This window comes from Rhipicephalus microplus, chromosome 9, assembly GCF_043290135.1.
Source record: "Rhipicephalus microplus isolate Deutch F79 chromosome 9, USDA_Rmic, whole genome shotgun sequence".
NCBI classification, from domain to species: domain Eukaryota; kingdom Metazoa; phylum Arthropoda; class Arachnida; order Ixodida; family Ixodidae; genus Rhipicephalus; species Rhipicephalus microplus.
The window spans coordinates 83,726,645-83,740,954 of NC_134708.1; the positions used below are offsets into that span (position 1 = coordinate 83,726,645).

The 14,310-nt window shown below is 42.6% G+C and overlaps 1 protein-coding gene across 1 annotated transcript in view; it reads right to left on the bottom strand.

Annotated features, from left to right (window-relative positions):
* LOC119163163 (intraflagellar transport protein 122 homolog) overlaps positions 1 to 14,310 on the bottom strand; it is a 79,330-nt gene that overhangs the window by 36,411 nt on the left and 28,609 nt on the right. Inside the window, exons 10-13 of the mRNA XM_037415108.2 lie at positions 10,966 to 11,154; positions 8,805 to 8,921; positions 5,757 to 5,876; positions 1,567 to 1,685 (exon numbers count right to left, since the gene is read on the bottom strand). Coding sequence (XP_037271005.2) covers positions 1,567 to 1,685; positions 5,757 to 5,876; positions 8,805 to 8,921; positions 10,966 to 11,154 — 545 coding nt within the window. The remainder of the gene's footprint in view (positions 1 to 1,566; positions 1,686 to 5,756; positions 5,877 to 8,804; positions 8,922 to 10,965; positions 11,155 to 14,310) is intronic.

Here is a 14,310-nt window from a genome sequence, read left to right on the forward strand (position 1 = left end):
CCGTGCTGTCGCCAAGCACTTCAGCATGGAGTTTTTCGACATGTGACGTTTCACGCGATCGGTACCGGAGAAAGCAGAAGAGTGCACTCTTGCTAATACAAGTTCTCTACCGTTGAAGATGGCCTTTTTTATTATGTGCAAACACTTCGGTCCTCTAGTAACGTTGTGTTGTGGCACCTAGTTTCTCCCCACAAAGTAGAAAATAGTTTTAAAAAATAAAGCGTTCAAATGCGCTCAACAGAACCGAGGACGATGGCTTTTGGGTGGGCGGTGGGCGATGACAGTGGCCGTGACGATGATTCACAATCGGAGCTCTCTATCAGCGATTCCTACTATAACGTGCGTGACCACATCTTGCTGGTTAAAGCACACACAACTTCTGGTAAATCAACAAGTGAACTTATTTTGTGCTCCAATTCAATATTTATTTGTGTTTGTGTGTGTGTGTGTGTGTGTGTTTGTGTGAGTATACTACGGGCATTAGGATTATTGCACATTATATTGTATGCGTTCGCAAAATATCTGCGTAATTTGTGCACCACACCCCCTTCTCGAGAGCCCAATATCGCGAAAAAAAGTGTGAAATTTATGCAAGTAAATACAGTACTTAAGTCCTTTTTTCCCGTTATTCATTTTGCAACATGCATAATTTTGTCCGGCGTGCTGCATGTGCTTGGTGTTTTGTGTGCTACCTTAATTGGTGTTTGCAGTCTGCGTGTTCTCTTCGTAAGTTCTGGCGGGCCAGTGGTGAGTGGCTTAATTTGCGTGGGACATACATTCTCGCTGATGCACAGGAAAAATACACGGAGCCATTGCCATGGACAACTTCACTTATGGATCAAATCCCGGCCCCGGCAGCCACATTTTTGCGGGAGGCGAGAACGCTCGAGGCCTGTGTACTTAGATTTAGGTGCAGGTTAGAGAACCCCAAATGATTAAAATTTCCGAAGCCCTCCACTGCGACGTCCTTCATAATCATATCGCAGTTTCGGGATTTCAAATCCCATGAATTATTACTATTATTAACTTCACTTATAAAAACAACACAAATACAGTTGAATCTTGGCACCTACATCATGGGTCATGCGAGTGTTAGGGTCATACAAGTTTACCAAAACTCTTAGCTAAGATGCATTTTGCACACAGTCACATTCCTTTGTAAGACACATTGATGTAACAGACAGTTGGGTACTAGAGACGCCAGTGTGCCTATAGTAAAATATGGGTTGATAAGAAAGTGAATTTGTGGTACCCTGCTTAAAGGAGACACCTCATGTAAGAAACAAGAATTGCTTACCAGTGCCTGTCTCTTACAAAGGGGTTCAAGTAAATGTGTTCCGCGTTGGAATAACTTGAACACTCTGCTGGCAGCATTAGGTATCACACAACTGTTGACTTTCACTGAGACCTCTCAAAAAAAGAGGGCACACCTGTGGCACCCTGTTATGAAGTTATATTATGGAGCCTCAGTTTTTAACGGTATTCAAATCGGTGTTCTTTTTTTTTCCAGATGTGAGGAAGGAGGTGTTATGCCATTTTTAACGTACAATGACATACAGTACTGACCTGAAGCGGTTTTTCTCAATGTACTGGTACAGGCACGGCGACAGGGGAATCTCCACTGTGGTGACACTGTTGTGTTGGAGGCAAAAGAGCTTGCAGCCTCCAAAGCCAACCACAAAGCCCTGCATTTGGGTGAAGACAGGAACGAAATGGTTTGTCATTGGAGCTAAGTACTAACCATGGCAGTTACCGTATTTACAGAATTGTAGGCTGACCTACTTTGTCTTAATTTGATAATCCAAAGTTGGGGGTTGACCTAGAATCAAAAACTACTTTCGGTTGTGAAAGATTTCTGAAAAGATCTTCCCGTATTTTCGCGAGTTTTTGTGCACAGCTTTCAAGCACTGCCATGAAGCCACTTTGGGCACGCCAGAATTCAACTTGGTTTCCCTCGGAGACACCGTAAGAAATTTTTTTTTATGAGATGTGCTCCTGCGCCCTATTTTCGAGTTGATTTACAATCACACAAATACGGTATACGCGGACCAAATAAAAGCCACTAATAAACGACGCCAAGGGTGCAGACATGCCGAAAGGTACCACAGGACGCTGTGCTGACACTAGTGACAGAAACCTGGAATAAAAACATTTCACAAAATGCGATCTGGCAGTCAGGTACTAACGAATGAATGTGACAGGTAATTGGGCGACGAAAATCACAGGACACATTAGCTTTAGTGTCTGTCTATGGTGTAATACTTATGAAATAAATTGAATCAAATTAAAGCGACAGAAAAATCACCCTTTTTGGTCGGTGGGTACCCACTACATTCAAATCATCTAGTAAGTACTTTACCAATTTAGCTACGATGAATAAAGCTACGGTTCCCTTTCCACTTCATTGGGTATTGCCATGTGTCTAAACCGTGGGAGTGATAGCCAGCGCCACATGTTTGCCAAGGCAGCAAGTACAGAACACTCTCTTTGCAGTTTCATCCTGAAGCCTAGGCTTGTGTGAATATTCAAATACTTCAAATATTTGAACAACTGTATTCAAATTTAAATCACTGAAAACTTCGAAGTGTTCGAAGTAACTTCCTGTAAAAGTGGTTTTACTGCAGTGGAGGAATGTGAAGCCAAGAAAGCATCTATTTAAACTAGGCTTGTGCGAATAGTGAATATTTGGTTCGAAGCGAACTCGAAGTGTATAGTGATTTTGATCTAATAATTTCAAATTGAATTCGAATAGCATACATGAAATATAAAGAAAAATGGGCATATTGATCATGACGTAACTAACCTGCACAATATTCTTTTTTTAACTTCAAATAGGGTCTCTATTCGAATGCCATTTCTTTTTACCCTCGAAAGAAATCAAAACAAGTTTGTGAAGTAGCAGGATTTGACTTTCGGCAGGATGCGAGTTATAAGCGGTAAAATATGTAACATTTTAAACTGTATTATACTTAGAGCATAAGAGCTGTCATAACAAGCTTTTAAGCCTAACAAAATGAATGAATTTAAGGTGATATTTTATTTTAATGAGGCGCTGCTACACTTTTTTAAGAAGCCATGGAATGAATTCACTAATGAAGCTTATTGCCTCATGAATTCGCCACCACAAATAATTTTAGATTCCATCCAGGACAAGCGGAGTTGCAAAGATTTGTCGCACGCTGCAAGTGCATTCTTCTCATTTTGACAAAAACACTGGAAGCTAAGCAGGGAGAAATGGCACAGGGAAAGAAAACACGTCGTGCAATCTTTTTGAGCTTGTGGAGTCATTTGCCAAGAGAAGAGAGCCATTTCTAGCTAACTTTGAGAATTCATTGGCCATGCACTGCGCTAAAATATTTAGCTCGCGTGTCCTCAGTAGCCTAGACTACCGATCCCCAGCGCTTTCTGACAATGCTCAAAAGTGTTGCAGAGCCCCTTTAAATTTGAAAGGGGGGCTTTGTGGCAGAGCAGCTTTTTTTTTTTTTTTTTCAACAGATGCTTTCACGGTTCAAAGCTTCTACACTGCACTGAAGGCACCTTTACGAGCATTACATTAAAAATTATACGGATTTATTCATTGCTCGCAGATACTTCAAAATTCTCAATAATTTAACCTCGAATCAAAGCAAATTCAAGTACCCTATTATTCATTCAAATATTCGAAGCATTCAAATATTCGCACAAGCCTAATTTAAACGTATAATAATCCAAATGTAAATCTTTCTAAAGATGGTTTCACTGCAGTACAAAGCGCTATGCCGTGAGAACATTTTCTAAAAATATTTTCTAACTGTCATGAAGCCCTATTTGAAGGTTAAATAAACATACTACCCCCAAATCGATTCATTTTTCTTTAATATTAAAAGCTTGTTAAATGTTGTTTCCATACTGGCTTATACGTCCTAAGTACAGTCGTATCCTGCTATAACAAAGTCCGCTACAACAAAATTTCCGCCACAACGAATAATTTTTTATTCCCCGTCAGCCGCCCATAGAAAAAAATGTAAAGAAAGTCTCATCGCAACGAATACCTTTTATAGATGTTTCCGCTACAACGAAGTTTTGGCGAGCACTACCACTTAAGAAAAAGGAACTTGCCAAGAATTTTCACGAAATTCCACTAGCAACTCGGCCATTTGTCGTTGGCTCGTGACATCCAGAGCTTGTGGCCGCATCACAACACCTGTGTCTTTATCGAAGATGCATCTTTTGGCACCAGATGCACATCCCGGTAAATGTTTCGCCATTGACATGCTCGGCGACAGGTCGCTCAACCATCATTACCCTGATGGTGGGTTTGATGCACGTGCAGGTCACGGCAGAATTGTTCAAGAACTACTGCCATGTTTTTGATGTGGCGCTCAAAACAAAACTACAGCTCGTCATCACTAGCCCAGTGATAGTGAATGACATCCACGGCATTATGATAGCGCACACGAGGTCAGCACGCACCTAGTCCAAGTGCAACTACATTCTACCCCAACCACTGCGAACACGAATCCAGTCATGGTGATCACGGGTGACCACGAAAGTACGCGCACCGATTCGACCCAATACTGCTAACTGCATGGTTGCATACAAAACCGGGTCAATGCGGCGATGCAGTTCTGAAGGCACATGCTCGCCCAGCGCAGCGGCCACACATTAGAGAGCTTTAGTGCTGGGTACCGAAGCGGCTTGCATACTCAGGACGTTGGGATGGAGGCATTGCGCATGCACGAAACCCCAAGCACATGCGTCGTTAGAGCGCTGGGGCTAGATCGATAGGGAATACGCTGCGAAAGTGTGCAGCTAACACTGCCGCAGACTGAGAGCAATAAAAACGTAAAACGACCCAAAGCGTTACGGCTTTCCATTACGCTGCACACTCAGCATGCACCAAGGGTCGTCTGAATGTAGTATTTTCTCGTGTAAAGCCACCCGTGATTACAACCAGCACCCTCGACTGCAAATCGCGGGAGAAAGAAAAAAAGTGCCCGCATATTGATGCAAAACCGCCTTCTTTGTATTACAGTAAAGATGCGCCATGAAGCCAACTTATGCACCAAAATTCTCGTATAACTCGCACACCAACTTTAGCTCCTTTTAATTTCTGTATATTTTGATCATGTTACACACGACAAAAAATACTTCACTCGGTGTGCGGCCAGGTACGCCCAAGTTGGCAAGAGTTCAATGCATGTGCTTGCTGGGACCAAAGGATGAGTCATAATCACTAAATTTTGTGGCCTATATTTGAAATTTCGCTACAACGACATTCCACGACAACAAATTTTTTTACATGCCCTGTCAATTTCGTTGTACTAGGATTTGACTGTCGTAAATTTTACAATGTAACATATTTTACAGGTTATCACTTGTGTTCTACCGAAAGTCAAATCTTGCTGCTATCGAAAGTTTTTTCCACTTTCATTGAACCAAAAAAAAAAGGCATTAGCACAGTCCTTGTTTCAAAGCTTTTAAAAAATACTATGCAGGTTTGATGGATCATGACAAATAGGCCCATTTTTCTTTATAAGTGATATACACCATTCACATTTGATTAAAAATTATTCAACCAAAATCACTATTTCCTTTAAGTTCACTTCGAACTTAAAATTCACTATTTACACAAGCCTACGGTGAAGTAGAACCTGTCCTTTAACATCCCACACATCTTACGAATCTGCGCATCTTCAACATTTTGCAGTCTTTTCATGCCAGGATATTGTGCAAGAAGCCTAAACTTCTACACTGATTGTCGAGATTACACCCACCTCCAGTTTTTGCCTCAGTACGGGGAACTCACCAGCCTTGACAGCCAGCGCTCCGCCGCCTGTAAAGCAGAGAAGCTCGGCGTTCTCGGTGTTCCATGCCACGCTGTTGGCGTTGGGCTCCTAAACGAGGTAAAACATACACAAGTTGTGGGACTAAGTGCATTTCAGACTCTTCAAGATTAACTTGCATAATACCCGTAAGAGACAAAAATAAATAAATAAATAAATAAATATAGCCCGTTTCACGCTATAAAAACGGTCAGAAAACATATATACACACTCAAACCTCATTACAACGAAGTTGAAGGGGAAACACAAGTATTTCGTTATGTCCATTATTTTGTTATATCTATTATAACAGTTTTTGGCAATGTATGCTCAGATGGGCGCACACCTATAAGCATGCAAAGAAGGAAACCGCCTCATGGCCTGATGCACTGCTACGTGACCACACGTGAGACGGCAAATAAACACAGTCGGATATCATTAATTTGAGCACGCTTAGTTCGAACTTCCGGTCAATTTGAACTCACACTGCGGTACCGTCAAAGCTATGTGTATTCAATGGGCGAAAACGCCCTGTAATTCAAACAAGCAAGCACTTGTGACGGTTAATTCGAACATACCGCGCTCCGAAAATGCTCTCAGAACCATGCCCAATCTCGCAACAGCACCTCTCAACGGCACCTCTCAACGCTGCATGCAAAGAAGGAAAAGAAGAAAAGAAAAGACTGTGGTGGATTGTTTGCTCTCTCTCAAATGCCGATCTGCGACGCGCCTATGCCACGCTTCTTCCTTTTCCGTCTCTGCAAACAAAGACCCTTCTCCTTTCAAGGCCGCGCGGGGAGAGAGAGGAAAAAAAAAAGCTGTCGTGGTGAGTTGACTCTCTCTCGAATGCCAATCTGCTTCTCTCCGCGTGCAGATGCTCCTCCTTTCTCAGTGCAGAGGGTAGCAGCGTAGACGCAGTTGTTGCCGTCGTCTTTAGAGAGTGTTGGCAATGGACTTAGTCGCGCGCTACTACGCTTTGCAAACTACGTGCGAAATTGATTCACTCGTTGCAAGGCAAACATGTACAGACGTGCATCACCGATTACTTCAATTAATAACGGATGTCCTCCGATTTGTGAATAAATGTAAGTCTTCTGAAGCTTCTCCATTTTGTGTCCTTAAGGGGGCAGACTGCTCTTAGACATTTTTTGTTTATTTCTTCAGTGATCTTGATCAAACTGCACAGAATTATGCAGTTTTTTCTACTGATTTCAAATGTCGAATTAGTTTTTCTGTAACTCATCTTATTCCTGAGATAACTTAAACTCACTTCCTATTGTTTAAGGCCGCCATAGAAAAAAGGTGCTTAATTAAAGTGATATTTAAAATATCCTAACATAGACTAATAACTATAGATTGAAGTAATGCAAAAGTTTTTTGTTTTTAAGCCTTTCTTATTATTTTACTGCAAAATGAACTATTTATATTCAAAAGCAGTTGGAATCGTATTGAAATTTTGATCAGTAATTAATTAAAAAGGCTTGTTCTCTAAATTCTGCTCCCATACTTGCACCCTACACACATACAGGTTTCCATTGCAAAAAGAATTATTGTTGGGCAGCGAACAGTTGTAAATTTACTTTTTTGAGAAAAATGGAAAAAACTGAAAACACACAGCTTCTTAAAAAGCAACAATCATGGTGTGCATGTTTTGCAATTCTCATAAAAGTGCTCATAAATTCGTAGCAGAGCTTCTAACACAGGTGCCGGCAAATTATAAAGAGGCCTCGAAGTTGGTTCCCCATTTTTTTGCAGGTTCTGCATGTTAACAGCACCAAGAATCTGGACAGTTATAATGACATTACAACAAAATTACCCCTTCCTGGTGTGTAAAAATTTGCAGAGAGATAGTAAAATACTTGCAGATACCAAATATGTCAATTTTAAAAAATGATTTTTTTTTGTCACTTTTTGGTCCCAAAGAGCAGTCTGCCACCTTAATTGAGAGGAAAATCGCTTTGCATTGCAGCGCCGCTTCTTGGTCATGTGACCCGCTGAGCGCTTTCACAATCCTCTCCGCTGGCTGTGTGAGGACGGCTCTCTTGGCCCCGTGTGACGTGGCTGCAATGTCGGCGCGAGAGTTTTGAAAGAGCCGCGCCACACGAGCGTCAAACTCAGCAGAAACCGATATACTTAACACACAACAGTCGTTTCCTTTTTGATAGACTATTTGATAGACTAACTTAGTTCATTATATCCATTTATCGGTCAATTTTACTTCATTGCAACGAGGTTTAAAATGCATGGTTCTCAATGGAGCTTTCAAGGGAAATTTCACTTACTTCAATACATCCATTATTTTGTTATATCCCGTTATGTTATAAGGAGGTTTGAGTGTATATTGATATTTGAATATATATTATTAAAAATAAATATATTCCATCACATATTATTTTAATTATTTCCTTATACACCCCGAATAATCATGTCATTGCCTCTTCTTTCTCATAATAGAATACTGCCAAGTGGTTGAGCCGGTAAGCAAGGTGGCGATCAAACTGTTAAAGATGAATGTTCTTGCGGAGCAAACTTGTGCTCAGATAATTAAGTAACACCTAATGTGTAAGCAAGTAAATATTGCCAGAAAATGACAAGTGTTGAGCATAGTTGTAAGCTGATAGTAATTTGACCGTTGGCAGAGTGGGTCATCTTTTTTACAATAACGGCAGAAGATTCCGCTGTTATTGTTAGTGCTTGTATTGGCTGGAGAATAAACTCGACTGCTCGTGTAATTCATGCATGCAGTCTTGTAAGAATGGTCTAAAACAATCAAGAAGTTTGTTTCCCAAGCATTGCGGCATGCTTTAGCATTGAAAGCAGTTTTTCGTCGGTGAAGCTCAATCTCAAATACATATAATCGTGGCAATATCAAGCACTTTGAAATAAAATTCTGCAAATATGACACATTTACAAACAGTCCATAATCATTTGTGTGCTAAGGGGTTATTCAGTCGACCTACGCATGAAACAAGCATGAGCAGCACAAGAGAGGCGTGCTACCTGAAAGAGTAGCTGCCTGGAGTCCAGCTGGTAGACAAGGCAGGTGCCTTTTTCATCCACGACAGCTAGACGTGTGCGGTCAGCGCTGAGGTCCAGACAACGTACTGGACTGGTCACCTGCGTCGAGGATAAGAGTCGTTAAACAAGTTACGACGCTGAGAAAGAAATTTAGATGTAACGACACCAAGATTTCACCACAGACATGATCAATTTGGCCGACACACAGTGCCCACAGAAAGAAATTCATCAACTGAGGGCAAAGTAACAAACGCTTTCGCTTCCACTGTTCTTCACTATTTGTGACATGTCTGTGACATGTCATTTTCAGAAACAAGATTCATTGTAAAGTTGCACGAATATCTTGAGCAAGTGCATGTACCAGTTTCATGATAATTTTCTTTCCATGAGCAGTGTTCAACCACTTCAGCTGCAGATCCCTAAATAGCAGCTTAGCTGAGAAGTTAAAACAGACCAATGGTAACCACTGTGAGACACACATCATCATCATGTTGCTGTGAGCACACTTTATTGCTTGCACCCATTTCATGACTCAAAAAACAAAAAGGGAAGAAAGAAAGGTCAAATTGGAAGTCCCACAGTGCTAGTTTTCCAAGCGACTGGTGTCCTCCCAAACGACTTGAAAGCACCTAGCCAGACGTGTGCTCAAATCTATTTGGCCAGCACATACCTGATGGCAGCAGCTCTCTGCCTCCCACAACACCAGCAGATGCTCAACCTTTTCCCCAGGATTCTGGTGAGCTGAGGTGCACCTAGAGGCATTCCCAAGTAATGGGGCCACTTTTCTGGATGAAGTGACTCTATTGTAAGACAAAAACTTATGGGTTTCCATTTGGCTATGAGAGTTTAACCCAATACCTCAGTCAAAAGGCAGACACTCTAACATTCAGACAGAGGAACGGCAGAATGAAGTTTCGAGTTGCTTGCGTGGACGCCCACCTTCCTTTGCAAAACTCGCTACACCGGACAGCCAAACCTAAAAATTAGGTTGCCTCTTAAAGAGCCACTCACCAGGTTTGACAATTTAGAGCTAACAAGTGCAATGTGTAGACGAGGCGTTCATGATCACGTCTGCCAAAGTTTGCTACGCTACACGCCGCGGAAATCGGTCAAATTGCAAGATGAACGCTGCTCCCCCCTCCCTTCTACCAGCGCGCGTCCTGAGAATGAGGGCATGACGTGCGAGTATGCTTGGCCCTAGGTACGCGGCAATGCAGTGACATTAGTCCTCTACGTAGACAACTCTGCTCTGACGTTGCAAACAGTAACATGTGATATGCAGAAATTATTTAACACGGCATGAGTAGTTTATGTAATTTGTTGCTTGAAAAGATCAATAAAACTCTAGATAAATAATGAGACGCAATAAGGGAATGTTTGCGTCTTTTTTTTATTTTTTTCCCACAAACTGCAAGGAGATGCGAAGCTAATGTGTCGGTGTTTCGCATGCGTTCGTGTCCCCGCGGTCAGCGCATGGTGCAGACGACCACCGTAGAATGCTCCTACGCGTTCGTGCACTCATTGTGCTCACCTATTCTACCGCGTCTAAGCCAGCGTTTGCAAACCATCCCACAGAAACAGGCAGAAGACCACAAAATAACGCTGGTCAACAAAGCAACGCCGCTCGCGTGCTCGAGGGTTGGACTTGTTCTGGCACGTTATGCGAACGTCACCTCTTGGTCACATGCCGGAGAGGGTGGGGAAGAGATTTGGCTTGCGAAGGCTACAAGGAGGAGCAGGAAGGGTTTCGAGCTCGCCTTCTTGCATTCTCGTTTCCCGCCGCTTCAAAAAACCTGTTTTTTCTGCTCGTGATGAACCGATTAAAAAAATTTTTGTAACAAAATGTTCCTCATCAGACACCCAAACACATCCACTGTCTAAATAAAATTTGGTATGGCACCTGGTGAGTGGCCCTCTAATGTTTTTCAACAGCCAATTGTTGGACCACATGAACGTGCAACTTAATTACGGCAGTGTAATTTCATGACCTTTACTTAATTTGCCCTCAGCAGTTTACTATGGTGACGAGTTCCTTCTGCAACAAAAATAACATCAGGTGCTTGTTTTGTGTCCTTCCCATACTACTTGCACTGCCGCTCAGGCACTGCACAGTTGCATATTCCCTAGCAGCTGAGGTGCACACCTTGATAAGAAACAATGGAAAAGGGTTGTCCAGTAGCAGCTGCAGCACCTGCCCGTCTCGCAGGCCAACCAGGAGGCCCTCGCGTCCCACAGGACCGCCGAGCGCCCGGATGTAGCGGATCGCCGACGACAGGACCCACTCCCGCTCACAGGCACCACCACGAAGACGCAAGCACTGCAGCCGCCGTTCCTGCAGTCAATGCAAAACTCACACTTAGCAGCTCTGAACTTCCCGAGAAGTTGCCAAATGCAATGTGCTATAAGTCAGCCGTGGTACAACAGCATGCTCTGTAATTCTAGGCAATAGATAAGAAAGCCCTGTGACAGTTTTTTGTAATCCGCACTGTATTTTTGACCAAGCAAATGAGAAAGAAAATGACTAACTGTGAGAAACAAAGGCAATTAAGTATAAACTAATACGGGGACATAACATTTGAAAAAAAAATTACACCATCTCGCACTAGAGGGAACCATGTGGAGATGCAAAGCAGTGCTGGTGTTCACTTTTGTTCATTTGTTGTTTCCATTTGTATGTTGCATTTGTGTGTGGAGTTGTGTTTAAGTTTTGTACCGCCATGTTACCCCCCTCCCATTTCTCTGTATTATCGTGTGTGTGTTGCAAACACTCAATGCTGCTAGGAGAGTGCAACGAAGCAAGCACGTGCAGCCTTATATATAAGCACACAGCTGTGGCGGAGAAATCAAAGGGAGAGGAGAAACAAAGTGGAGTCAGCGCTCTGTCAGATTTTTTACTCTACCTCCTCCTATCTCCTCGCACTCACTTGAGGAGATGGGGAGAGTTTGCACACGCTCAGTAATCGTGGCCACAACCCACACCTAACTGCTCCACCATAAACTGCTTTGCATCTAAAAAAATTTAGCTTCGCGATAAATTGCTAGCCTATTGAGAGAAAACTCTATCGTTTCTAACTACTTGCACTGCAATAACCGTACTCAATTCACCAGAACACATAACCATGTAACCCCAGGTTGGTACAAGCCACACTAGAGGTGTTTGCCATGGAATGCTAGAGCATGAATATAACCTAGACACTGTCCTGTTAAAAAAAAAGAAGCATCAAAACGGTAGACAAATTGGTAACGATACCTTGATTTGTATGAGTTGGTTTGTCTTGGCAGTGTTCACATAATGCACAAACAACGAAGGCGGAAAAAGCACATACGACAGGACTGGTGCTGATTAGCACCAATCTTCGACATTTGCACATTTTACGAACGCTACCAGGAATCGGCAAAGTGCATGGGCATGCCACTTACAGTCGACACAAACAAAAGCCGGATACACATATAATGTAACACAGCCTTCATCACCAGTTGCAGCATAACACCACATTGCCTGAATTAGCTTACTTTAAACGGGCCCTGAAACACTTTTTTGAGTAACTATGGAATTAATTTACTGGAAAAGCATATCACCTCACAGATTGAATGCCGCAAAAATTTTAAGAATCTGTTCAGTACGAGTAGAGTTACAAAGATCTGTCGCACACTAAAATCACATTCTCTCTTCTCTCGTCCCGACGAAAGCGCTGAAAGCTAAGCAGGAAAAGATGAAAGGGGCAAACAAAAACGTCACGTGTGCGTCGTGACCTTGCGCACTTTTTTTCTTTTTCTTTGAATATGCGGCTTTTTCAGTGCGCTCGCGCGTGGACAAGTGATGGCCTCTTGCGGCAGTCTCTGTAACAACCGAGTGCACCATGTTCAAATCAGCCAATGGCTTATTTGTTACTTATTGGGCTTATTTTCCGTGATTTGTCGAGAGAAAAGAAACATATTTTTAGCTAACTTCTATAATTTATTGTGAATTATAGGCCACGTGCTGCACTATAATATTTGGCTCACATGTTGTCGGGAGCCTCTACTATCGATCGGCAGCGTTATCTGACCATGCTCAAAAAGTGTTGCAGGGCCCCTTTAAAGAGCCATAGTACATACTCGAACATCATTTAGAATGTTAGGAGATCACATGCTGTGTTCACTGAACCAAGTTGCTTGCCAACCAACTTACTCCACTAAAAGTGCAACATTCGAACACATTGCCAACAACAAAAACAAAAGAACATCAGCAAAGAACCACGTGAAGATGAGGTGATAACCTCAATCACGGCTTCTTTATTCGTAGCGGCTGCACTTTTTGTTCCTCGACATTGCATGCACATTATGTACAAAGAATTGAGTAAGGAACATAACGAAATCATGAACTTTCATCACTTCTGAGCATTAGTACAGCTTTGAAGCCCTGTAAGTTGGTATCAAAGCATAAGCTCTTACGAGCCCACAACAAATGCAGATTTTGATGGTGCCATTTCCACCACCACTGGTGTTCGTCAAAACTGTCATGCACAAGGGGAAACAAAGAAAGAAATCAGGTTTCGAGCTGAAATAGATAAAAGGAAATCTCCAGTAGTACACTGCAGAGCCGTGCCAGTGCTTTAAACCCAATAAGTGTCATGTAGGGCGAGCAGCCACTTGAGTAGTCATGCCAGAAAGGTGTGGCAGAAATTTACAATCAGTCGGACCTCTTTATAAGAGACACTGATATAAGAGACAAATGGGTATAAGAGACACCAGTGTGCCTACAGTAAAGTACAGGTTGATAAAAAAATGCATACAAGGTACCCTGCTTATAAGAGACGTCACATATAATAGACAAAAATTGCTGCCCAGAGCACGTCTGTTATAAAGGGGCTTAACTGTAGCACCATGCGTCGATACACATGGTGTAATGAATGTGAGCTTTGCGGCCAATTGTATCAGTGCGCACTACAGTATGATCCCTGGCCATTCCCTTCTCACATAATGTATATTGCTATCCGTGACATGCATGCAACCTAATTAGAATTTCCATACATGAACATATGTGTTACGCCAAGTGATAGCCTTACTACATTTGTATCCCATAACATACTGCCACAAGCAAAATGTAAAGAAGGATGCGGGTCAACATCAGTCCGTCATGAGCAATAGCGTGACAGAATCAGCATAAACTGAAGACTACGAAGGAGATGATGCACGACTGTGGCACGTGTGAGCATGAGCATTCAAAACCACTAAGAAGCCTCCATGGTTATTCAGAAGAAAAAAGAAGAGTGGTGTTGAACAGGACAGTAGAGAGATGTAAAAGAGAAGTGCACAAGGGGAGGGAGTGAAATGTGAGAGGGGCGGCTCGCAGACTTCCTGCATGAAGGCTGCTGCAGGCTTTCACCTGGACACCGACCCAAACTTCTTCAATATTCTGGCATTTGTTAGGCGAACCTACGCCTCTGGCTCCGGGGCCAAGTGTCAGCAGGTGAACACCTACAGGGAATCCGGCTGTTGACCTCAA